The sequence below is a fragment of the Penicillium waksmanii genome, assembly GCF_028829765.1.
Source record: "Penicillium waksmanii strain IBT 27052 chromosome Unknown utg000008l:1.0-5622682.0:1.0-5626561.0, whole genome shotgun sequence".
NCBI classification, from domain to species: Eukaryota; Fungi; Ascomycota; class Eurotiomycetes; order Eurotiales; family Aspergillaceae; genus Penicillium; species Penicillium waksmanii.
This window is the reverse complement of record NW_026643254.1, coordinates 144,119-168,060: the sequence shown is the minus strand read 5'-3', so window position 1 is coordinate 168,060 and position 23,942 is coordinate 144,119. Positions and strand designations below refer to the sequence as shown.

Sequence of the window (23,942 nt, the reverse complement as noted above, 5' to 3'; positions counted from 1 at the left end):
ATATGAAATCATGTTTTTAAAGGATTTCCTATTAAACAAAGAACAAAGTATTCAAGTTGGCCTAATAATTCTCGTACGATGGATCCTCCCGGTCGCACTCCAACCAAAATAATTCATACATTGGCTATATGGGGTTTGATCATACAAGAGCTATCGGTAACTTATATCCTTAAGGATATAAATAGGGCTTTGAGAATTAATTAACTTTAGAACTTGTAAACATTTTAGCCAAATCGTACGACAGAAATTGCTTGCAGTCAGGATAGTAGGTCTAAATACTGCCCAGATGTAAGGATTTATACCACCCTGCAGTGAGCCTCACTTGGCCGGGCCCGTTGAATAGGACACTGTAAGAGCGGGCTTTGGAGCTCAAAACAAACAAAACAAAACAAAACAAAATAAAAAAGAATAAAATAAAAATAAAATAAAATACTAATCATAAAAATAATCATTCATCAACATCGCGCGGGTGGGCTTCCTGGTATTTTTCAATGTCCTGGTCGGTCACGCCTGGAACAGGGTCGTATCTAGTTAAGGGAGCCAGTGGAATGCCATGCTCTTTGAACTGCGCCAACTTTTGCTGGGTGAGCTTGTGGGTTTTGTTGACGCTGTAGATCTTGATGCGGTGTGCTGAGGATGTGACATGCAGGCCCCAGTTCCAGGCTGCTCGCACATTAAGTGGTTGGGTATTCAAAGAATTGTCCCAACACCTGCACACAATCTCAATCCAACCTTCTACATCGCAAGGAAGGTCGATATCCCAAGTCCTCCAAGTCCACTTGCCCTTCTTCGATAGTTTCTCTTCTGGAACAGCGTACCAATTGAAGCCCCCATCGGCTGATAGCTCCACACGTTCAGGCCACCGACCACCGCCAGAGTAAGCCCAGCCCTTGCAACGGATCTTACCACTGTGCATAATCACTTGGTTCTGCCATGGAGACATGATAGCAGAGCTGACAGGCATCTCCTGGATCTGGATTCCGTCCATGGGTCGTTGGTTATACTTCCCCATCTGTTGGTTGAAGTACAGATACTCCCTGCTTTGGACAGGTGCCATGGATGGACTCTTAATGGCCTTGATGCGATACAGCCATTTCACACTGCGGGCTCCAATATATCCCATCACGATCACTCGCAATGGGAATCCGTGGATCTTAGGAAGTGGTTCACCGTTCATTTCCCACGCAAGTATAACCTCATTGCTCTTGACTTTAGACCATGGCACGCTAACAACGTAGTTTCCAACATTAAGGTCTTTCACATATGTTTCTACCCCATAGAGTTCAAGGTGCTTGGCGTTGTTGATCAGCCCTCCACAATCTTTGATTAACCTTTTGAGGCTTATGCCTTTGTATCTCGCAGTGCCTATAGCACCCTCGGCCCACGGAGCCTGGGGAACTTCATCGCCTTGGCCAGCGTACATAGAGATCTGCTCGATCCGACGAGTTCCCGAGCATTGCATCGTAATTGTCTTCTCCATCTGTGGAAATACTGACTCTTCCATCAAATCTTTCATGGTGTATGTTTTAGGCGACTTGACAAATCCATCGAGTTTCAATTCGAATTTCCTCTCATCGATCAGGGGGATACCACCGTGGTTACGCACAAAGTGAAGTGAATTTGGAGTAATAGACTTATCTGTAACCAATCGTTTCGGTGGTTCTCCGTTGTAGGGGAATTGTAGCAGGTGCAACATTTCGGGATGTTTCTCTTTCAGAACTGTCTTCCAAGAATCATCGGCAACTCGAGTTAGCTCCCCACCTAGTGCGGTATGCCATGACTTGAAGTCATCGCCTGGTAACACGGGGTTGGTTGGAGGTATGGGTCCCCATTGAAAGTCAGGGCAGGGCGCAAAAGTTTGCGATATCAAGATTTCGTGTGCTTTGGCTTTCTTTTCAGGATAATCCTCCCATTCAACGTAGCTGGAAAGTCGAGAAATTTATTAGTCGGGTTGCTTGCAACCATACATTGTCATCTCACGGAAAACCATACCCTGTCCAACCCGGCTTTTCACGGGCAAAGAGTTTACTTCGATCACCAACAGCGCGGATAGCCTTTTCATTTTTTGTGACTGGGGCTTCCGCAGGCGGAGCGACGAAGAAAACCGATTTACCACTTTGATCAATGATGGGAAGTTTGTAGGCAGCAAGACCTTGCTCAACCTTCCACTCATCGGGGCGATTATTGATCGGTTTTGTATACTTCGTTCGAGTTTCCATAGTGGAACGCAATGGGGTAGTCATGTGGAATTGAATGGGTACTTCTTTAGAGAAGGTATCTCAAGACATGTGGTCTGTGCCGGATTTTATATCTGACAGATTACGGGGCAGACCGACACGTAGACCGACATTTAGCCCCTTGTTTTGAATTCATGCCTGGGTTGTCCAATCTAACCATTTGTGGTTATTGCCATAGTTGGCACTCATTGGATCCCTTGCCTCGAGTGTCGAAATCAAGGTTTGTATAAGGCGTCATGTGGCGAATAATGCGTTTCTAATGCATAAGAGCGGCAAAGGAATTTGAGTAGGTATTGAAGTAAACCAAAAAATCATGATCTTTACGGGTTCGTGCTTGTTACGGAGCGCTGTTGTTATCTCAAACGATGGATACGAGGTCCATTTACAAGTCAATTGTTTGTATATGACGACTTGTTGTAAAATGATACATTACTGTGTGCTTTTAATACCCACTCGACCCAGGTTGCAACTTGGAAAGGATTATAAAAAAGCGCAAATCGAGTGATTGATGTCATGACTTTTGAAGCGCACCCGGTAACTTTATTTCGACAGGCTTACCACACCACAAATTCTGTTAATAACTAGTGCAATAATACGCCTTTTCTAATCTGCCGTAAATACGTGGTAGTACTGGCCAATTGGTGATAGCCAATTGTCTGGAAGGCGGTAACGTCATTACCAACACTACGATGCGCTAAGGCTTTCGGAAGTCCGGGAAAGACAAAAATACCACATTCATGTGAGACATCGAGTAAATAATAATCTCTCTCTTTCCAATCAAGCTTTGATCTATACAGGGTACACTGAGCGGTCTAGATTTTTTCAAAAAATCGTAAAATTACCCGATGAATGCTTGGCGTGCATAGCAAGCAGTTAGTACATCTGGTGTGAGCATCTGGTTGAACATTCACCCGAATGGTCATAGAGCGTGACTTTATTCTCTTAACACGCCCCGATACCCTTTTCAATTGAACAGATTCTTCGACATGGATTGAGTCGCTGTAATACCAACATTGATGACATTTTGTCACGAGAGCAGAATGGCTTGTAGAAATGATGGGGCGAAATCGGGTGGGAGCACCCACACATACCCCTTACCGAATCATCTGCATCTACACGGCCATGACCGCTCAATCCATAACTAATCCTCTGCAGTCATGGTTCAGCAATCTCTTCTCTCCAGTCCCGATTTGGCACTTCGCAACACTTTTCGTGGTTCGACGCTCAGCAATGCAACTAGTCCTAATTAAGCGTAATCGAGACAACCAATTAGTTACCTTTTGGTCTAACTAAAAGGGGAGGCTTATGGGCATTTACTGTTAGGTAGGCACGGCGGTCTGTATTTACCTCGCAGTAGGGGGGGTTGGCAGAGCGTCGAAGTCAAATTTGTACGGTCTGAGCGCTCGCATGTCACCATTTAAGGCACCAACATGCAAGTTCGTGGCCCTACTCAGCCAGGCTTCCGGGGATCTAGCATATGATACAGATCTTTCGTAGAGTAAAAGTCCCGGTAGCAATATGTACAAATCCCCCAAGGCTCATGCATCTGACATCGTTCCACTGGTACGACCAAGCACTACATTATCATCCAATCATATAAATTGGGTTTATTGGTGACCTCGCGCAGTCAAGAGAGATCAGGAACGTGTTTAGTTTGGCCGTAACGGGTCACCTGTCGCTGCGGTCTTAGACCGTGGCGTCAGATAAGGCCCAAATGACCCGGGCCAAACTAGGATGGTGGAGGGGACGGTGGAGAAAGCAGTAGAGACAGTGGAGCCGGCGAGCCTGTCTGGAACTGGTGATTGAGCTTGTATAAGATGGAGGCGTTCGTCGTGAAATATACTCTGAATGCCTCTGAGGTCCATCTCCCAAGCACCTGAATCTGATCATCAAGGATCCCGCTATCGTGCGCATGTTGAGCCGCACCTTTCCGAAAGCTGTGGCCTGAGTAGCCGTCCGTGTGTAACTCGAGTGCCTTTAGCTTAGTGGATAAGGTAGATAGGAAGTTGTTGCGACTGAATGGCTTTCTGTGGAATGAGAATAACGGGGCATCGGACGCTTTAGGATCGAGAAGCAGTAGCGTCTGGAGTGCGTTTACCGGGCAAGCTCCGTCTCCTGTTTTTGCAAGAATGATCTGTGCTCCTTCGTGGCGACGATCCGTCTTACTCCGCTTGAGTGTAAGCTGTGCATGGTCTAACGAGGACGAGAATCGGACATCGGAGCGTGTTAGCTTTGTGGCTAAGAAGATAGGGCGAGGTCTTCTGTTTTATATGTAAATTCTCCAAGGCGGAGGAACCCAGCAAATGCTACCCGACAGGCTGTTGCAAAGTTGAGGTCGTCCAGGAGGTTTGCAGTCATCTCTACAGGATGAGACGGGAATGTACAAAGGCTTGCGGAAAGCTTCGTAATAGTATCACGCGAAATTGGTTTTCTAACCCGGACCTTTGTGATAGGGTTCAATCTTCTTGCGCCGTCTATAAGACGTCGAAAGTGTTTATTATCGAAGAGTTTATCGTCAAGTAAGTTGTCAATATGGTAGGCTCGGAGGGCGGCTAGGTCGGTGAGTGCGGTATCAGGCTTGACGGCCTTTTGGTTTGAATTCCCAAGGAGTCGTGAAGTTAGCCAGGAGGTTAACGACTGTGTTGAGACTGGCCACGGTGGCAAGTTCTGGAGCGCGCAGTGCTTTTCGTAACTGCGTTGAACAGAGAGGTAGACGGAACGCGTATTGGCGCTGAGACCACTCCAGAGAAGTTTTAGGTGGCCTGCATTGAGCTGAGGAGCTCGTGAAGCGAACCACGTGGGCGGTTCAACACTGAGAGGTCCTGCCAGTGAGGACAAATATTAGCAACATCTTGAAAATTGTTACGGGAGAGGGCATCTGCTAGTGTGTTATCCCTGGAAGGGAGCCAGTGTGGCACGATTTGGATGTCTCTCGCCGCCGCTAGGATGAGAAGGCTTTTCAAAGGTACGTTAGGCGGACCATGAAGAAAGCCTTTACTTAGTCCTGTGTGGGCTGTGGAGCTATCCGTGTGGATAACGAGAGTATGATGAAGCCAATGGTGGCTGAAGAGTAGGAATCCTTGGAGGATAGCGTCTACTTCGGTGGTATTGATGTGCGCGTGTGCGACTTGGTGCGCGTGTGCGGCTTGAGCAAGGGCCAGTGAGGCAGCATTGCTTGGATGAAGCTGGTGACAATGGGCCAGCCAGCAGTCTGATATAGACTTAGATGAGAAGAAGAAGAGCCCCTGGCCTGTGTTGGAGGCATCTGTATAGAGATGGGTAAAAGGGCGGCGGCAGGGGTCTATCAGGAGTACGCCGTTGAAAAGAGATAAGGAGTCCCTCCACCATTCCAAATCGTCACGTACCTCGTAGGAGATACGGCGGCGCGTGCTCCTCCCATGTGGGAAGGCAGCTTGGAACGTGTATAGAGACTGTAGCCTTGTTCTCCCAAGCCGGACAACTCTTGAACAGAAGGCTAATAAACCTGTAAGACTCTCTGTTTGCTTCAGGGAGAGACTCGCTGCGTTCAGGGCAGCTGCGGCGTCCAATGTGGCGCGGCACAACTTATCTGGTGGCAGGCGAGCCTCCATTGAAATAGAGTCGATCTGGATACCTAGGACTATAACATCTGTCCCTTGTCGGTCCTTGTTTGTATTGCGAGGGATACATAGGTAGTCAGTGACTCTGTTGTAAACCATATCAAAGGAACCCGTAGGGTCGGACACTGAGGAAGACTGAGTAATTACAATAAAGTCGTCTAGGTAATGATTGATATAAAATGTAGGAAGGAGGCATTGCAGTATCCAATGGAGAGCCTCCGCAAAGAGGTTGAAGAGGAATGGGGCTGTAGCAAGGCCAAAGGGGAGACAGCATTCGACGTAAGTAGAATTGTTCCACTGGAAGGCAAGGAGATGCTGGTTATCTTCAGCAACAGGGACTATTCGAAAGGCGTCCTTGATATCCCTTTTAATGATTATACAACCTAGGCCAGCCTGTGTGACCTGTTTGTAGATATCATCGATTGTCATATATTTGATAGCTGACCAGGATTCTGGTATATCCTGGTTAATACCCTGTCCAGGGGGCCAGGATAGATCATGGATGCGGCGATATCCCCCATCGTGCTTAGGGACTAATCCCAGCGGCGAGACGAAGGAGGGGCTAGACGCTAGTCTTACACGACCAAGATTGAGGTCCTCTGCTAGTTTAGCCGAGATCGTGCTAGGTTCATGTATTTGATGGTTTGTCGAATGGCAAGATTGTTTGCTACCTCTGTAGCCGATCTGGGCGCCATGGGTCAGAATGCCGGTGATAGTATACCCGAGATCGCCTGGATAGTGGCGCAGGAGGTTGCCCCAGCCTTTTGTATACAGTGGTGACGGAGAGAGCTGTAGTTTTGGGAGCTCTGGGTTGAAAACGGGATATTGGGTAGCAGTATTTGGCCTAGGCGATTGGCCTTGGGGTATCAGGCTGAGTGGTGCAGTGTTGCAGCTCCTATCGGCTTCTGTAATGTGTTCCTTAGCAGTAGGGTCTACTTGCTATGTCTTCTTGCGGCAAGAGGAGGCACCATGCTCGCTCAAACCACATGTTGTGCACTCATGGCGTCTCCTACATCCTTCCCAGAGACATCCTGTAGTATTGAACTTATCGCACACCTCGATCTCATTATTTGAAGACCTAGTAGATCTTATTTGGCGAGGTCTGGCTGAAGGGTTTGCAGGGGTCCTCGCAGGTATAGTAAGATTATGACGGAGATATTTCTCACGAAATGGGGCTGTGACAAGGTTGTTCTCGGTTGACAGCTCTCCTTTATCCAGGATATATTGATGGAAGTTAAGGGCAAGCGGCAGTACAGCTTCTGACCACTGATAAGTTTGAGCGAAGTCCAGGATCTGCCTCATGAACATAAGGAGGTTGGGAACTGCCTTTGGATGTTTCTCACTGAAGAGATATCCTATTACAGCCGAGTATGTAAGGAAGTAGCTCGTCCATATTTGAGGGTTAGGGCCCCAGTCTTTAAGCGATGTCGCTGTCTTCTTGAAGCCAACTGTGCCTCCTGACTCGGTTATCTTGAAGACTCTGTCCTCCTGATCTAGCTCGGTGACTGACTTCTCTTTGAAGCGTATAAGTTCAGTTGCCTTCAACTTCCTCTCGAAAACGCGAGTAAGAAGGGCGGCGGAGACACCCGGAAATATGTCGATCAGTGGTTTGACTTCAGGGGGTGGCTCACGGTTTTCCTCAAGGTTATCATCATCTTGCAGGTCCACACGAGGCCTTCTGCGGCGAAGGTCGGTTTCCGCTTCGTCCATTTCAAGGCGCCTGGCCCTGTCTCTCTGTATCTGTCCTAGCCAGGTGGCACGGTCTGTTGCACCCATAGTTTCCCATATGTGGGCCGGGGGCCAAGCTGAGTCAAGTGGGGCAGGCGTTACGCTGCTGGACTGGCTGAACGTCATAGTGAGGAGCGATGTAGTCAAGGCCTATCGGTACTATTGCCGTAGAGAACGGATGGAAAACAAATCGAGACTTGACTGGGGTGAGAGATGACGAGATAGCTACAGAGACAAGCAACCACCTCGCAGGGTAGTTGTAGGGGGGGGAAAAACCCTCAGTAATGTCGGTGTAGATATCACGTGAGGCAACCCCAATAAAACTACTCCCTTTATCGACTCGTATATAGTAGCTTTCCATTTGACGAGTTAATACGCACCGTGAACTCTACCTGCTGGATGTCTCGACATGCTTTCTGAAGAGTTGTGCCACACGCAGGCTGTGATTGGCTAGATAGTATTACTACATCGAGCAGTTGATCAAAGCTAGAGATGTTATACAGCTCTGGAACGCTATGATCTGGGCCATCGGTAAATATGGCTATGTAATCAATACGAGGCTGCAATGGGATTATCCTCGTACTCGGCTACCAAAGTGGTGTTGAATCGTCACACGTTCAATGCCAGTGCATGGTGTGGCACGATGTGGACAATCATGCAGATGGTTCCGTAGATATACCTGTAATAAGGGTGTCGAAGTCATTGAGGCGTGTCCAGAGGGAACAAGAAAATGATAGAAGATGATTTCGGTGATGGTGCTGAAGGGTCAAGAGAAACGAACTAGTCCTATGTCTAGAGAGAAGTCCGTCGCTGCTTCCTCAACAACACTGATGATTGGGAAATACTAGTAGGGCTACGCTTCCGTCCTATGTGAGAGTAAAGGAGTTACTAGTCATATCCATTGCGTTACCATTTCCCAGTCTACTAGATCCGATTTGTTATTTCTCATTATTCAGAACCCAATCACGATCAAATCAAACCGATCCCTCCAGTCAGATTACTTTCCAGAGACAGGACCACTTATGGTCTACGTGACTATAGCCAGTGCATACTTGCTTATTCGCGTAGACTAGCTCAACCCTGCCAAATTCTACGCAGCCTTGATCGCGGCTTCTGTGTGCTGCTGCAATCTGGACCCGAGGTCCTTGTTGACACGTCCGAAGAGGCCTAGTGTCGGTGTCAGCCTCCTTTTCTAGCAGACGGAATCGCCGAAGATACTCGGCTAGGGCTACTAGGGAAACTTACTGTAGACAGCCTTTCGCAATTCAGGGTACCTGACACCCTTTATATTGCCGGAGAGGTTCTCAATGACTCTATCCTGGTGACCAGGCTGGCGGCCAATAACTTCCCACAACGCTGAGGGTTGAATGAAATCATCGTCAGTGATCTCGCTGGTATAGGCGGAGACCTCTCCCGCCCACTTTTCGTGTTCGGTGTGTAGGGCCAGTGCAGAAGCGCTAATTCCATTCTCGTCTTGATAGAACTTTGTTGGTTTGATTGAGGAGCCAACGTAGTTGGGGTCACCGCCGTAGTTATCATCAAATCGCATGGCTCCGTCACGCTGGAAGGGGCAGTAGACTTGCACCTTTGCGGCGTTTGTGGGGAGTTGCTGGTAGTTGACGCCGAGGCGGTAGCGGGCTGCATCTTGGTACGCAAAAAGTCGTGCTTGCAGCACTTGGGACAGTTAGTCATGGCTTATCGTAAGGCTAAGTGTCTGGCTTTCCAGCTTACCTGGATCTGCGGACGCAGCAATTCCGGGAACCATTGTCGAGGGCGAGAACGCAGCTTGCTCGATATCGGCGAAGTAGTTTCGCGGCTGTTTCCATCTCAGTGACTGCAATACATGGAGAACGAAAGAAGACTTACATTGCGGTTCATGGTAAGACGACCGATCTGCTGCAGAGGGAAGTCCTTATGAGACCAAACCTTAGTCATGTCGAAGATATTCCACTTATACTTCTCAGCCTCTTCGGGGCTCATCAGTTGGACATAGACGTTCCAGACAGGATAGTCGTTCCTTTCGATAGCCTCGAACATATCGCGAATCATAAAGTCAGGGTCCTCTCCAGCGATCCTGGTAGCTTCTTGGGTAGAGAGGTTCTCAATCCCTTGCTTCGTTTTGATGTGGATTTTAGCGTATTTGAACGAGCCGTCCTAAGTATGGCATTAGTGAAATGTGTAGTATCTGTTAATAGTCGTTGCGTACGGGTTTAGTAAACTTGTATGTATGTCCACTGTATGAGTTCATGTAGCGGACTGACTTCGGAGTCCCGCGGTCACTAAACAGAACCAGAAGTTGATGGATACCCTCAGGGTTGCCCACGTGGAAACTATAGGGTTAGTCTGATTCAGCCATTGGAGCTCGAGAATTTCACCTACTCCCAGAACTGCTATACTGATTAGTTTTCTGATCCCACATCACCGGTAAAAAGAAATTAGAGACATACCATATTAGCGTCGGGGAGATGAGTTTGAGGGTGTCGCTTGTGAGAGCGGTTCATAGAAGGGAACTTGATTGGATCGCGAATGAAGAAGACAGGCTAAATCGACGAATATCAGACACAAAAGGAGAGAAAGAAAAGTACAAATAATGCACCACATACCGTGTTGTTAAAAACGAAATCTTGGTTTCCCTCGTCGGTATAGAACTTCATGGCCCATCCGTGCACATCGCGGGAAGTATCAGCAGATCCGGACTCCGGCCCGACCGTTGACACGCGCTGAAGCACGGGCGTCTTCTTTCCGACCTTGTTGAGGAAGCTGGCGCTGGTAAAGTCGGAACAGTCGCGGGTGGCTTCGAATTCTCCGTAGGATCTACAACTGTCAACCAGATAATTCCTCCAGGAGGTGTTGATGGCTTACCCGACAGCTTTGGCGTGAACGACTCTATTTAAGATATAGCGTCAGTGTACTGTAGAATCTTGGAACTGAGGGGTCACTTGAGAAATTTAACTTACCGCTCTGGGATTCTTTCGCGGGAGAAGTGAGCAAGGGTCTCAATGAGCTGGGTATCCTGAAGCAATCCTAGGCCGCCGCCCTGTCTGCCCCGCATCAGAACAGCCGTCTTGCTGTTTGCGAAGGGACAGCCTACAAGAGTCAGTCGAAAGCAGAAACCCAAAGTGGAGAGGTGCTGTACCTTCGGCAAGAGTGTAGTATCTATCGTCGCCCATATTGAATAATAATTGATTTGATGGAAATATGTCAGATACAGAAAAAGTGAATGTATGCGACAAAGTCAGAGCTCGCTCGAGGAACGCAACTTAATATATTCTCCAGTCCGGAAACAGCTCAACGTCGTGGTGCCCGCCTTTGGATGGCATTTGCACTGGGTCTTAGTATTACAATTACACTCATTCGGGCCCAGTGCTCCACCGCAAAAGGTCTACCGAGTATAAACTCCTCACCATTGTCACACCATCATCACCATGGTCATGTATTGATCCTATGCACGAGATGACGCAGTGGTGCGCGTGGTAACCAAGCTCACCAAAGTCAATCGGAGCTTTGTGAGAAAATGACAGCATCGTCGATGTAAGAGAGTTCGAACCAGATCAACTCGGTCCCCACTCAAAAAGCAGCTCTGTGATTAGACCGATGCCACTACCAGAATCTGGTCAGTGCAGCTGCGCCGGAATCTGGACCCCACTGCCGAAAGCTTGAAATGCTCCATCACTACAAAGTACGGATACAGTATTTTGTCGAACTGAGAGTGTGGTTAAATACCAATAATACCGTTCGGATGTAATTTTTCAACTATTATAGTGCAGTCATTCTCGAAATCGCCTTGACTAGAGGAGACTGAGATTCTCTTTTCTCGGTCCAACAGCCAATGCTTTAGCGCGGATCATTAATTGTGCGGTTCACACTAAGTTGAGGGCCGTTGTGCAATGCAGCCTGTATGGTATTGTACCTGCCCCTCATAAAGATGCGCACAGCGCCTAGAATGTGAGGTAAACGACGATAATTACTGTACTAGATAAGGTTCATATTACAGCAGTGGGTGGCCGGTCCAATTCGTTATTTGGCCTAGGGTCTTGGCAGTGGGGCCAGGAAAGAGTTTCTCTGTGTGTAGTGGTCAAGGCGATTGCGAAAATCACTGTACTCGATAAATGCTTAATTTGGATCGATTCGTTCTCTCAGTGCTAATCTTGAAAGTAAACTATCAACTAGTAATCAATTTGAGGTTGTGTGTAATTAGAAAATGCCGAGGTCGATGTTACTCATGTATTTGATAAACCATTTTTCTCGGGACATTTCACGCTGCAATCGTCTTAATCGCTGGGGCCGTCGAAGCGTCCGATCCTCGATGGATACCGGCGACTGCACTTTTGGGTACGAATCGTAGGCCAAATATGACCATACTCAGGATTAACAGCCCAACAAGAACGCCCAAAGTCACCAGTGCACCGATGACGCCTGCCACTCCTAAACTCATCCCTCTGCCCGAACAAGAACCGACCGAGGAAGCAGACGAGGAACCATCGCCAGCACCAGAGCTTGAGGCGCAGATTCCAGTGCTATTTCCACAGGCATCACACCATTGCTGCTGCGATGTAATGGCAAACTCATTTGTCTTGTCCACAAATTGCGACCAAGGGAGTTCGATCGTAGATTGTCCAAAAAGTGGATAAGCTAGCAGCTTTGCTGAGTCCCCTATATCACTTCCGTTGTGGAAAACGAAACGAACTCTAATGTCCGACGTGGGGGGCATACCAGTTCCCTCGTCGTTTGTCACAAGCTCCCATGCCATGGATGAAGCATAGCTAGGGATTCCGGTAAAGTTCGCATTGGCGGATGAGAGCCCGGCAAGGCCAAAGTAGGACAGGAAAGAGGCGTATGCACCAAACTGGACGTTCAGCTTGGATTCCCCGCCAGATGTAATTGTTTCGTTCAAGGCTGTCAGAACTTCGCCTGCCAAAGTCATACCTGCAACAGCACGGATGGGGTCTGAAATATTGTACGCCAGGTTGAACTCGTGCTCATTCCCAAGAACAAGTAGCTCTTGCATGACCGTGTCGGTAAGAGCGGCGGATGAGGGGAAGCTCGCAGTGGAGTTATGGATCAAAGCCACGTAGAGCAAATCCCATATGGTGTATGCATTCTTGTAACTCAACTCACTAGGGTTGAATGTCTGATTCACTAGCGGCTCAAGAGACTGGTAGAGTCCGCGCGTGGTTGACAGTAGATCGTGGTAGGATTTCGAATTCAAGTAGTTATTACTGCTGAATTTGGCCTTGCTACAGGAAGAGGTGCTCTGCAGCCACGTGTTGTCCTCACTACCACTGCCAGATCGCACATCTGACATAGGAATCAGCTGGTAGCCGTTCAAGGGGGACTGGATGGTTGATCCATTGCGAAGAGTATCCGTGGCAATAGAGCCAACAGGGGGGGTAGAGGCCTTGCAGGAATCCTTCTCCGGAGTTGTCAATCACATCATCTTGAGGCGCACTCGCGGTGACCTGGGCCAAGTTAACGATGTCGGTACTGATTCCATCGATCTGATAGGAAGAGTTATCCGAGATATAGCGGTCATGGAAAAAGGACCCAGTCCTATACTCCTGACTATACCCGAGACTGGTCAACTTGGTTGGTGGCCAGGCTTTAGCGGTGCGATCCCCATGCCGCTGGAAAATATATACCCCCAGGACCCGTTCCGCGTTGACAAGGTCTGCAAGTAGCAGGGATGCCACAACGGTGAGTGTGCTGATGAAAGACATGGTTGACAACATTCACTCTCGCTGGTTACTGATCGAAGGCGTATTTCACGCAGCATACTATCGCAGCGGGCGTCTCGAGTTTATGAATCACCGGTCTCATGCGGGGTAATGCTGAACCCACTGCTCGATGCAGCTAGAAGTAAGTTTCACCGCTAGTCGGATGGCGGCGGAGACTTTCACTTCGGACGTCAAGGGTCTGGCCGAGGGCCCTCATTTCTATTCAAGGCGACTCTCCTATCAGTTTTTTATAGGGATTTCTATAAAAATGATACCATCACCCCGACCAGAAGTAGGATGTGTGTCAGGTAGGTTTATAGACAAAAATGGATTCCTGAAGCGAGCGAGATCCAGGTGTAGTCTCAGTCTGTTCAGAGTCCAGATATAGAAGTTCCCTAGATCCTATTTCCCGCTCAGTAAAAGTTGAACTACTCAGGCTCCAAAAATCAGCAGGGATCGGAGAAATTGACCCCGCTCTCGCTCGGGCCCACCAAAAGAGAACAAACTAGACTTACCTGCAGTAGAGGTAGTAGTAGTATCTAGTATACTGGACCAGCGTAAGCTGGATTCTTCGGATTGTGATTGGGTTTCCATTGCCGATGTTACCATCATCTGCACCTCGTAACTTGGATCTCTCGCGGTCAGGACATACTATTTCTTGCACGGAATATGATTCACTCAATAGTTCCGCCCTAGCCGCCAAAAGAATTCCAGCACAAGTGTTCGTTACGACGAGTTACAAGCATTAGGTTTACCCAAAGGGTATTTATGGTGCAGAATGTATGGTAGACTGACATGAAGGGCAAGGTCGGAAATAAGGATTGTTTCACTTCTGACCACAACATATCACTTATTCACATTACGATGGGATCGGCTGGTCGAAGACCGGGAAAATGGCTCTGATAGAAAATGTTTACTAGCATGGTACTCGGAAATCAGCACGGGTTATCGCAGAACAGTACCATGCACTCGAAACAAGATTTGATAATTATAGAAGACATAATCTCGCAAATTGAAATTCGTATTGTCCATCCAGATGCATGGAAGATAAACAGGACGTAAATCATTCAATTCATAACAAAAAATTCACATTTACCCACCAATCAGAATCATGGGACGGTTCTTTATATTCTTCAGTTCATCCATGCCGGCATGTTTCGCCTTCTTGCGCTTCACGGCCATACCGATGACATCCAGAATCTCGCGCTCGCGTTCATTGACCGGTTCCCCACTGTCGTCAAGTCGCGTCGCAGTCTGCATACTCTCTAGAAAGCCCAGGCTTTTCAAGGCCTCATCGTCGATAGGCTGCCCGTAACTCTCCTTGCGGATGATATCCCGCAGCGACACCTCCGAGGTGCCGAAGAGACACACCTTTAAGTTGCCGTCACTGGTAATGCGGAGTCGATTGCAGGTGCCGCAGAAATTGTGTGTCATGCTCGTAATAAATCCAATGCGGCCCTCAAATCCAGGAACATGATATGTCTTGCTAGTATCATTTTTATGATCGGCAATCTTCACCAATGCCGGATATTCTTGTCGAATAACTGCGAGCATCTCCTGGTACGAGAACATCTTTCCCTGGTTCCACTTATTCCCGTCAAATGGCATATATTCAATAAAGCGGATCTCGAGGGGCATCTCACGAGTCATTTCGACAAATGGGATGATCTCACGATCATTCAATCCGCGCATTACAACGCAGTTTATCTTCAGCTTGATGCCGGCGCCGGCCCGGTTCATTTCCAATATGCGATCAATACTCTTCATCACCGCCTCGAACCCGCTCCGGCGGGTCATGATCTGGAACTGGAATGGATCCAAAGTATCCAGGCTCAGATTTACACCTGTCAGGCCTGCTTCTACCATCTGGTCCAGCTTCCGGTGTAGTGAGACCCCGTTTGTGGTCAAACAGAGCTCGCGAAGCCCATTTTGCCGGAGCTGGCCAATTCCTTGCATCAACGGTACAATGTCCCTCCGGACGGTTGGCTCCCCACCCGTCAGACGGATCTTTGTGACGCCCTGGGAGACAAAGAGTGATGACAGGTAAAGTATTTCCGGCGTGGTCAACAGCTGGGGTGGTGGTGACAGCTCGATGCCTTCCTCGGGCATGCAGTACAAACATCGCAGGTTGCACCGTTCCGTGACGCTGATCCGGAGGTAATCATGCTGGCGATGAAATCGGTCCGTGAGAAAGTCCGAGAACGGCTTGGCCGTCGGTTCGTTTAATGATCGCGGAGGCCGAGATGTCTATCAAGAGGACCTGGTCAGATTATGTGACTGCCATAACTATACGAACGGGACGCACTGAGGGCATCCCACTTGAAGTCTGTAAACACCGTCGCCCTCCCTCCACGACTCGGGAAAAGCGTTGGAGGCGAACGTTCGGAGCGAGCACGCGAAGACAGGCTGTCCACTTTTTGAATTGTTGCTGGGCCATGATACACTGCTATCATGTTCTAGGGAAGTGAACTCGCTAGTCGAAGCGGAAGTCACTTCAGGTGGCCTTGGGCGAGGTCTGAGCACAACCCCATCATACACACCTTTCCCCGGTCGGACCTCTAGGTGACGCCACTTTCCTAATCATGTTTCCCGGGGAGCCTACAGAATAATTGGCCACAACACACCGCCTTATCGGGACCGATCCCAAAGTATTAGTGACTAATCCATTGAGATGGGTCAGTCCCCGATCGGTCGGCCCCCACACCCGGCCCCATCTTTCGTGGACACCGCAAATTTTCAAGGCTGTAGCATGATGCAATCACTCTGCTCTTGCTCTTCGACTCCATCAATCTTTCAACGGAAGAAACCCTCTCTGGATAGGACAAGAAGTCTTAACTCTCGACATTGATCAAATGAACTTGATCGATTGGGTACCATGAGAATGAAAGATACGAGCCAAAACCGAGGTACCTCCTGATGTATCTCGCACCAAACGGAGAGAATAAGGTTCACTTTGTACCGACAATTGCCGTTTATCATCAAGCTTTCCGCTATAACAGTTCTATCCCAGTTCGGCCGAAGTCGTGAGGTCATTTCATACCTCATCATCATGCCGAGGCCCACGGAATCACCTCAACTAAATGCGGTCTGAACCCTACTTCCACATTGAGTTTGGAAGCACGCAAAGACGTCGAAGCATGTCTTCTCAATCTGCTTTAGATTCTCGCAAACAACGAGAAGTAGGTATCAATAGATGATGAATCGACGCCAGATTCACGTTTGTCGACCATGCACGAACATTAGCGCGGCACATGCAGCCATATTAAGTTGACTATGAGGCTTTAGATCTATTATTAAGTCGTTATTTAGGTAGAAAATAAATGAGCGTATCGGAGAGACATTACGAGAGTAGAATCCCGGAGTAATCCCCTTGTTTACCTGTTAACTCGTAGGCGCATATCATGTTCAAAAACAAGGTAGCAAATGAAAATAAACACCGTCCTCAGTTACTGAAGAATAGAATCACATCAAACCTCCATAGGTCTGGCCCTCTTGCTCGAGCTGTTCATCCTCTTTAAGATATTGCTTGAAGCCGGCCTCGTCCTTCTTCAAATCGGAACGTATGCCACCTTCGCCGCCTTGCAGCTTATCCTTGGAATCCTGCTCCTCGTGTCCATGCTTATGATGGTGGTCGAAAATCTTCTTGAAAAGGCCCTCCTTATGCTCGGCGGGCTGCTGGGTGTCTAGTCTCATTGTAATTCTTTGGTTAGCAATGTAATTGGAAGAAAATGGAAGCAAGCAACAGTGGAAGTTCGTACCTTGAGGCATTTTGATGGAATGAAGCCTGAGGACAGATTTTTATAGGGTGTGGCCTATTGCTGTCTTCGGAATAAAGATAGTTATTCTTGGAGTAAAACAGGTTTGCTAGATAATTCTGAATAGATGCTCATCCTCCATCCTATATACTGTACCCCTAAACCCTACAATATACCACGTATGAAACTGTGGGGATGATTCAATGACGCAAGGAGTCAACGATCAGCTTTCCTGATCCGGTAATAGTATTAGCCAATAAGAGCCATTTATGTAGAATATTAACCGTGTCACTGGGATTCTAGGTCCACTGAGGAGTGTCCAAGCTCGTCAGGGCGCGGGCTCGGAGCTCGGTCCTACAACACTGGCAAACTTCGAAACACATCATGTATGATTGGATAATCAGGCTTCTCCTTTCACCTCACTCATTGCTGTTCGCCAGGTCTCGTGTACAGCTCCATTGCTGATCATTGCTCGTAATTCTCTCTTCATTGGACTCAGAACACCGTCAACGGTTTTCTCATCCTCGTACGGCGTATACAACCGTCGCGACTCGTCGGCATTTGGAGGTTCAGAACGGCCAGTACTACTCGTCCTTGAAGCTATCCCACAAAATAACCAAACAATGAGTAGCATAATGACCGAATGCACTCAGCCCGCGACAGCCCCCCTCACGCGACACGCAACCTTTCTCGTCTTGACCGTCACATCTCCCTCCGCAATCCCAACCATACGCTCAACGCTTGCCAGCGTCCCCAGCATCTCCAAAAATGTCTCCTTCCGCGATGCAGATGCCAAATTCACCTGTACTGTCGGTATAGGTGCCTCTATCTGGGACGCTTTAACCAGCAACCTTCCGCGTCCTAAAGAATTACATCCCTTCCGCGAAGTCAAGGGCGCCAAATACTCGGCAATCTCAACACCAGGCGACCTCCTCTTCCATATCCGCTCCGAACGTCGCGATCTATGCTTCGAGTTCGAGCGGCAGCTCATGGATAGCCTCGGCGATGCGGTGCATCTCGAAGATGAGACCATTGGATTCCGCTACTTTGATACGCGCGATCTCCTCGGTTTCGTTGATGGTACTGCGAACCCTGTGGGGCCAAGTGTGCCACTGTCGGTCCTCGTTGCTGCTGAAGATGACCATCCGCATGCGCAAGGGGGCAGCTATGTAGTTATTCAGAAATACGTTCATGATATGGCTGGGTGGAAAAGCCTCGAGTCCGAACAACAAGAGCAGATCATCGGGCGCACAAAGCCCGATAACATGGAGCTCGATGACGTCGAAGACGGGAAGCAGGCGTCCCACAAGACACTCAGCACGATTGAAGATGAGGACGGCAATGAACACGATATTCTGCGTGATAACATGCCGTTTGGATCGCCTGCATCTGGTGAGTATGGTACTTACTTCATTGGGTATACGCGGAGGCTGTGGGTTATTGAGAAGATGATCGAGCGAATGTTTGTGGGGCATCCCTCTGGACTACATGATCGCTTACTAGATTATTCGCGACCGTTGACTGGCTGTGTTTTCTTTGCGCCTTCGGCGGATGTTCTGGATGGCCTTGGAGGGTGATACAAATCATATAAGACGCCTTATGCCACTTTCGGATCTTTTTAATTTACATGAACCGCTTCACGAAATGGTCGACTAATAAGAGGAAAATTCAGATTCCATATGTCCCCTGGGAACCTAAATTGTCCGCCTCATTTTGATCTGTCCTGCTCACGTATGGATCTTGCCACGGACTAGACGCTCTCGTCACAGGCTCGCGGGCTTAAGGGTTGGGGTTTATAGTCTTATATGTCGTCAGATTTCTTTTCTTCAATCGAACATCGGGCTGAACCGATTCCGCTTGACCCGATTTGACCTGAATTAATGGTTTATGTATGCTTTAATCTGGTTGTGAAGTAAGTTCGTGAGTGCAGTTACGCTGTAGGTGATTTCGTTTTTCTTTCTTTCTTTCTTTCTTTCTTTCTGCTTATTTTTAGTCTTTTCATTCCAATAAATGTATAGCGGTGCCCAAATATCAGGCCGACCTACTGGTTACGGAAACACCAACTCAGACGATAAAAGCAAGCAAGAGCATTGGCGCCTAGTATCAACAACATTTAGTTCTCGACTCAAAGTTACAGCCAAATGATTCCCAAAAGATGCTTAGGGTTCGTTGCCCAGCTACATACACTTTTATGCCACATTACTGGTGAATCCAGACCCCCCAACCGCTAAGTTAGCTCAGCACAAGCGCAATTCCAAGAACGGTCATTGGCTACCATCAAGAGCACAGGTAACTTTAGAATGGGAAGGGAATTCCCCAATATTATAGTGGAGGGGATGCACTCCCAGTCACTAAAGTTCGGCGACGGCTTCAGAAAATGATCTGAGAATGGCCAACGAAAAACTCGAAAGGGCCATGAGGATGAGACCCCAGAATATGAAGGGAAAAGTGATGATCGTTTGATGTGACCTAAAAACCGCCCTAGCTACTTAGCCATATTTAAATACGGCTCTATAGGGTTTTATTTGCGCATGCTAATGTTATGGTTATTATACGATGTATGTAAGTGCTTTTTCCGGTCGCAAGACATAAAAAGAACGACGCTTGCAAAAAGATACGCCTCTCCGTTTTTGGTCAATTGCTAGACCAAATGAACAAAGTATGAGGTTCAAAGTATATATATTTACATATCTACATGAATATGTATGGGAGACCGCTTTTTTTAATGCCCACGCAAAGAAGACAATAGCGAATCGGGTGTCCATTCATCGTCAATCAAAAATTTCCCAGTTTCTCCCGAAGACTTGAAGAGGTTCAAAAGGCATTTTTCCACTCCTTGACGCGCTTCCAAACTTAGCATCCCTATAATGTTCACCATTTCCACGACATAATTAACTCTGAGTCTCCCTTTGTCATATAGTCCTATTAGGGTTTGATATAAAATAGATTTCAGGTTGGAAGTAGAATAACTCCATGCTTCTTCAGACTCCTTTAAAGCCCTGTCCATCAACTGCAGCGTCCTCAATGCGCGAGGCATGTGAGGTGTTTCTGCGTATGAAAGCGACATGGAATCCTGCAAGATGATACCGATGGAAAGGAGACATGCTAGCAATTCGTATTCCACACCAGGATTATCAGGGCTAGGGCGCGAAGTTTCAACATGAAGCCAATAACTGTCATGTAAAAAGCTGATCGCGCGATGAAGTGAGGGAAAATGAAATAACCCAACATCGTTGGAATATCCCATAAATGTTCTCATGTCCTGAATGAAAGATATCAACCAAAGGCAGCGCACCTTTTGAACATCGACAAACAAGAATGCTTGGTGGACGACGGGGGATTGCGATATTTGCTCAAGGTTGTTTGTTGACTCGAGCCACGAGGGCCGTGACATTAAAGAAACCCTGAGAATAAATCAGATCAGACACTCTAGCAAAACTCAGAGATAACAAACACAACCCACAGATAGACAACAAGTTGGAGCCGCCAATTGTCACAAATTTTCCCCACGCCGCCTCGGGCCTCAATCATTCTTTGCAAGCCATCTCGGTGGATCTTCCATTCTTTATCAGTTCCCCAATATCTCTAAAGGATTCGAAATTAGACATCTTAGGCAGAGAAAGTATTGAGTGGCGTGGAATAGAATAGGTACCTCGAATGTAAGAAGGCGAATGACGGCAGCAAAAGCATCATCGTCTAGCTCTTTTTCAGAATTAGCTATCCAAGAACGCAGTATTCTTACTGCCTCCGCTTTATATTTCAAAGCATTGGATGACTTTGTACCTCGCCGTGGGGGCGACCCAACATAGAGGTGAGCTAGGTGGGCTGCAGAATGAGCCATGATGCAATTGAAAGATGAAGCATTAGATAAGTCTAGAGGAAACCAAACGTCTCTCATTGGATTGAACCCCATCGCACTTAGATCCTCGAACATCATAGCTGCATGGGTGCATATCCCTAAGATCCGGTAAGTTCGCTCAAATCCTTCTTTAGTCTGCTTCCGGACACATACAATGGTGTAAAAGTTTCTGGTGTTGACTCGTGAGATAGACGGGGCACGTTTGGAATGGATCAGGTCTCGAATTAAACAAGGCACGGCTCACACTGCTCAAAAGCTGCTCTGCAACATTGGAATCATTACCCTTGTCATCATTCGAATGATTCTGCCGCCACTTAGAGAAATCATCTGTCAAGTTGTCTTGGTGATTGGTTGTTTGTCCGTTCGGTCTATGGCGAGGAAGAATTGCCCGAGATACTTGCCTATGACCAGATTTTGTCTGCTGCTGGCGTCTATGTCGCTGTTTCCAGTACTCGCGCATAGCATGACTTCGAGCTTCGGATTGACTATTCTCCGTCACAAAAGTGAACTGGGAAGCACCGTTGAACGAACTAGAGTGGTCTAGAAAGGACATGATACCTTTTTGGTCCAAGGCCGATGGCAAGGTGAATGAGCTTTCTACGGCAAAAATTGTGGATGATGACAAATTGTGGCCCGCTGGCTAAAACGAATCGTTCTAGGTCACCTGACCTTTTAGTTCTATGGTTAGACCTCGCCAAGCGCCGGCTTGGATTGGGATTTCGATTTCTTTACTCGCCCACGGGTAACTTACCGCGGGCTTGGGCGGTGGGTGGGATTTGGCGAAGACTAAGGATGGCAGGTTCTGAGAATTGAGGAGCGAGTTGGCAAATTGACGGTTTTGACTCACCACTTTCGATGCCCTTGCCGCCTTCATTACGGTCCCTTGGTTCGGTGATCACCGTTGGTATACTCAACTGCAAGAAACCACTCTAAAAGCTTATTTATTTACTGTATCGATATCTCCTTGGTTCAAATTTGATCCGTCTCATCACTGCACTCGACATTTACCGTTCACCAGTGAACATTGAACGGCTAACATTTGAACGGCTAAGCAGTTTACTTTTCACTTTTTGCCAGTTACTCCTCATCAGTCACCGCCGTTTTCTCAAAAAATGAACCTCGCGACTGGCGCCTTTAGTAGATCTATCTATTGAGTCGTTTACCAATCTCTTCACATCCAGGAAACCAGATATTCCGAAAGAATTTGATCAAAAATGAATGACAGCAGAGTGCACTCGAGCCCAATACTACTTGGGTGACCAAGTTACAGATACATATGTATTTCATACTGTAGCACTAGTGGGGTCGAACGTAGTGCCGAGACAAAAACTAGGCGAACTTAAGCCATCCCGACGAGAGTGAATGCGGAATCTGAGGCGTGAGTCTAATAATACTACGAGATATCAAATTAGTTTAGTGAGTTATTCAGCCAATTAGGTAATTGGGTAATACACTGTAACAGATGCGGATGTCTTGGCTGTTATAGCGCCCTGGAGTATAAAATCAACCACGCGTTGACCAAAAGTTCCAAAAATACTAGATATAAAAAGGCAATAGCATACAGTATTGTCAAATTCGCCCAGAATTTATCACTGCATATACTCAGGCTAGGCTGGCTTATTTGGCCTGGACCTTGGTCTGATACCCGCCCGTCTGAGCAAGTGTACTGTAGAATGTGGGATAGATACGCCTTCCTCTTTTCTTCCACATGTTAATTTCTCGTGATCTATGAAAGAAGTCTTTTGATTCAGAGATCTAAACAAAGGCAAGATTAGTGGTAGAGATCATTTTGATGACCCTGGATAGCATCCGAACCCTTCTCTGCCACCATGTAGACTTGAGTTCTGAATGCGACAGTCCGGAATAACAGGAATAACAGAAGCGTCAATGACCCGCAGGTTACTGATGCCGTGCCTTCAGACCCGCATCTACTACACCTGAGTGGATACTCATCGAGAGCCGAGCAGTACCACAATGATGAAAAGAGGTTTGAGAGCAATACAGAACTGTTCTCTTCATCGCTTGGCCGTCATGGAGAGGCATATCCCAAGGATATTCATCCACAACAATGTCCTTGAATCCTTCACCATTCTTGAGCACATCATACGCAAACCTGATACCCTTGCGAATGGCAATAGTATCAGGGCCATCGTTTAAATAGTTCAGGTTGATGTTAGGTTTCTCCAAAGAATCCATGCTATTCAGGGTGACCTCGCCGCCCTTGGAGACAGGACGAACAAGATCCACCATAACCGTCATATAGCTTCCTATGTTTGGATGCGGGAAATGCCGGTGGAAGGCACTGCCAATTAGAGGAATGAAACCAAGTTCAAAATGTGGCTGGCCATATGGAAAGAACGGATCGAGCCCACAATTTGCTGCTTTTGCTTTAAAGTCTTCGGGTGAATTTTCGGGATACTTGTCGATGCGAGGGAAACCAATCAATCCGAGGAAAGGCGAGCTCATAGGGCCATGGTGTCCGTTGGATTAGGCGGTCAGAACTTCATTCAACAGCCGGCCCTTCTCGGAACATGGTCATCCATTGAGAAGTCATCCTTGAGACGGAAAACAAAGGGAACGCCGGGGTGACCCAAGAGATGCTGGCCCACATGGCGCGAATCAACAACCACGGGAATTTTATGCTTAGCCAGCTCAGATGCCGGCCCGATACCGCTCAGTATCAGCAGCTTATTAGTTTCAAAAACCCCCCTGAGAGACGACAACTTCGCGGGTAGCATAGAGGTTCAACTCTTGTCCAGAGCCGGTAATCACGGTAACACCCTTAGCGGTACGGCCGGCATTATCAATGATGAGCCGTTTCGAGTGAGCCTCAGGGAGTATAGTGATACTCGGCTTATCCACAACTTCCAGGACGCTTCCTGAGCGCCGAGCTTTATAGATAGTGTTGACACTATGAACTAGGCCATGCATCTCACCATAAAAGAAGTTTTCTGAGATAGGTTGACCAGTAGACTTCCAGGCTTTGGCGAGGCGGTCACGAAATCCCTTCATTTCCAGGATGAACTCAGCATGAGAAATTGGAATTAAAC

The 23,942-nt window shown here is 47.7% G+C and overlaps 8 protein-coding genes across 8 annotated transcripts; 1 reads left to right on the top strand and 7 right to left on the bottom strand.

The window, feature by feature from the left end:
* Positions 1-448: 448 nt before the first annotated feature.
* N7481_008489 (sulfite oxidase) lies at positions 449-2,243 on the bottom strand (the record flags this gene model as incomplete). The annotated part of the gene is made up of 2 exons (XM_057267708.1): positions 449-1,922; positions 1,993-2,243. The coding sequence occupies 2 exons, from the start codon at positions 2,241-2,243 to the stop codon at positions 449-451; spliced, it is 1,725 nt and encodes a 574-aa protein (XP_057118385.1).
* Positions 2,244-4,475: 2,232 nt separating this feature from the next.
* Positions 4,476-7,612, bottom strand: N7481_008488 (uncharacterized protein; the record flags this gene model as incomplete). The annotated part of the gene is made up of 3 exons (XM_057267707.1): positions 4,476-5,009; positions 5,207-6,741; positions 6,988-7,612. The coding sequence occupies 3 exons, from the start codon at positions 7,610-7,612 to the stop codon at positions 4,476-4,478; spliced, it is 2,694 nt and encodes an 897-aa protein (XP_057118384.1).
* A 1,042-nt stretch (positions 7,613-8,654) lies between these two features.
* On the bottom strand, positions 8,655-10,734 carry N7481_008487 (catalase; the record flags this gene model as incomplete). The annotated part of the gene is made up of 11 exons (XM_057267706.1): positions 8,655-8,731; positions 8,810-9,238; positions 9,296-9,380; positions 9,431-9,718; positions 9,771-9,894; positions 9,944-9,951; positions 10,012-10,104; positions 10,168-10,378; positions 10,427-10,450; positions 10,522-10,651; positions 10,701-10,734. 11 exons carry the CDS (start codon positions 10,732-10,734, stop codon positions 8,655-8,657), a joined length of 1,503 nt encoding a protein of 500 aa, XP_057118383.1.
* A 1,085-nt stretch (positions 10,735-11,819) lies between these two features.
* Positions 11,820-13,281, bottom strand: N7481_008486 (uncharacterized protein; the record flags this gene model as incomplete). The annotated part of the gene is made up of 2 exons (XM_057267705.1): positions 11,820-12,974; positions 12,997-13,281. The coding sequence occupies 2 exons, from the start codon at positions 13,279-13,281 to the stop codon at positions 11,820-11,822; spliced, it is 1,440 nt and encodes a 479-aa protein (XP_057118382.1).
* A 1,089-nt stretch (positions 13,282-14,370) lies between these two features.
* Positions 14,371-15,715, bottom strand: N7481_008485 (uncharacterized protein; the record flags this gene model as incomplete). Its single annotated transcript, XM_057267704.1, has 2 exons — positions 14,371-15,525; positions 15,584-15,715. The coding sequence occupies 2 exons, from the start codon at positions 15,713-15,715 to the stop codon at positions 14,371-14,373; spliced, it is 1,287 nt and encodes a 428-aa protein (XP_057118381.1).
* Positions 15,716-16,740: 1,025 nt separating this feature from the next.
* N7481_008484 (uncharacterized protein) lies at positions 16,741-16,971 on the bottom strand (the record flags this gene model as incomplete). Its single annotated transcript, XM_057267703.1, has 1 exon — positions 16,741-16,971. One exon carries the CDS (start codon positions 16,969-16,971, stop codon positions 16,741-16,743), a length of 231 nt encoding a protein of 76 aa, XP_057118380.1.
* Positions 16,972-17,656: 685 nt separating this feature from the next.
* Positions 17,657-18,610, top strand: N7481_008483 (Dyp-type peroxidase; the record flags this gene model as incomplete). Its single annotated transcript, XM_057267702.1, has 1 exon — positions 17,657-18,610. One exon carries the CDS (start codon positions 17,657-17,659, stop codon positions 18,608-18,610), a length of 954 nt encoding a protein of 317 aa, XP_057118379.1.
* Positions 18,611-20,462: 1,852 nt separating this feature from the next.
* On the bottom strand, positions 20,463-21,445 carry N7481_008482 (uncharacterized protein; the record flags this gene model as incomplete). Its single annotated transcript, XM_057267701.1, has 3 exons — positions 20,463-20,618; positions 20,686-20,990; positions 21,046-21,445. 3 exons carry the CDS (start codon positions 21,443-21,445, stop codon positions 20,463-20,465), a joined length of 861 nt encoding a protein of 286 aa, XP_057118378.1.
* Between the last annotated feature and the right edge of the window lie 2,497 nt (positions 21,446-23,942).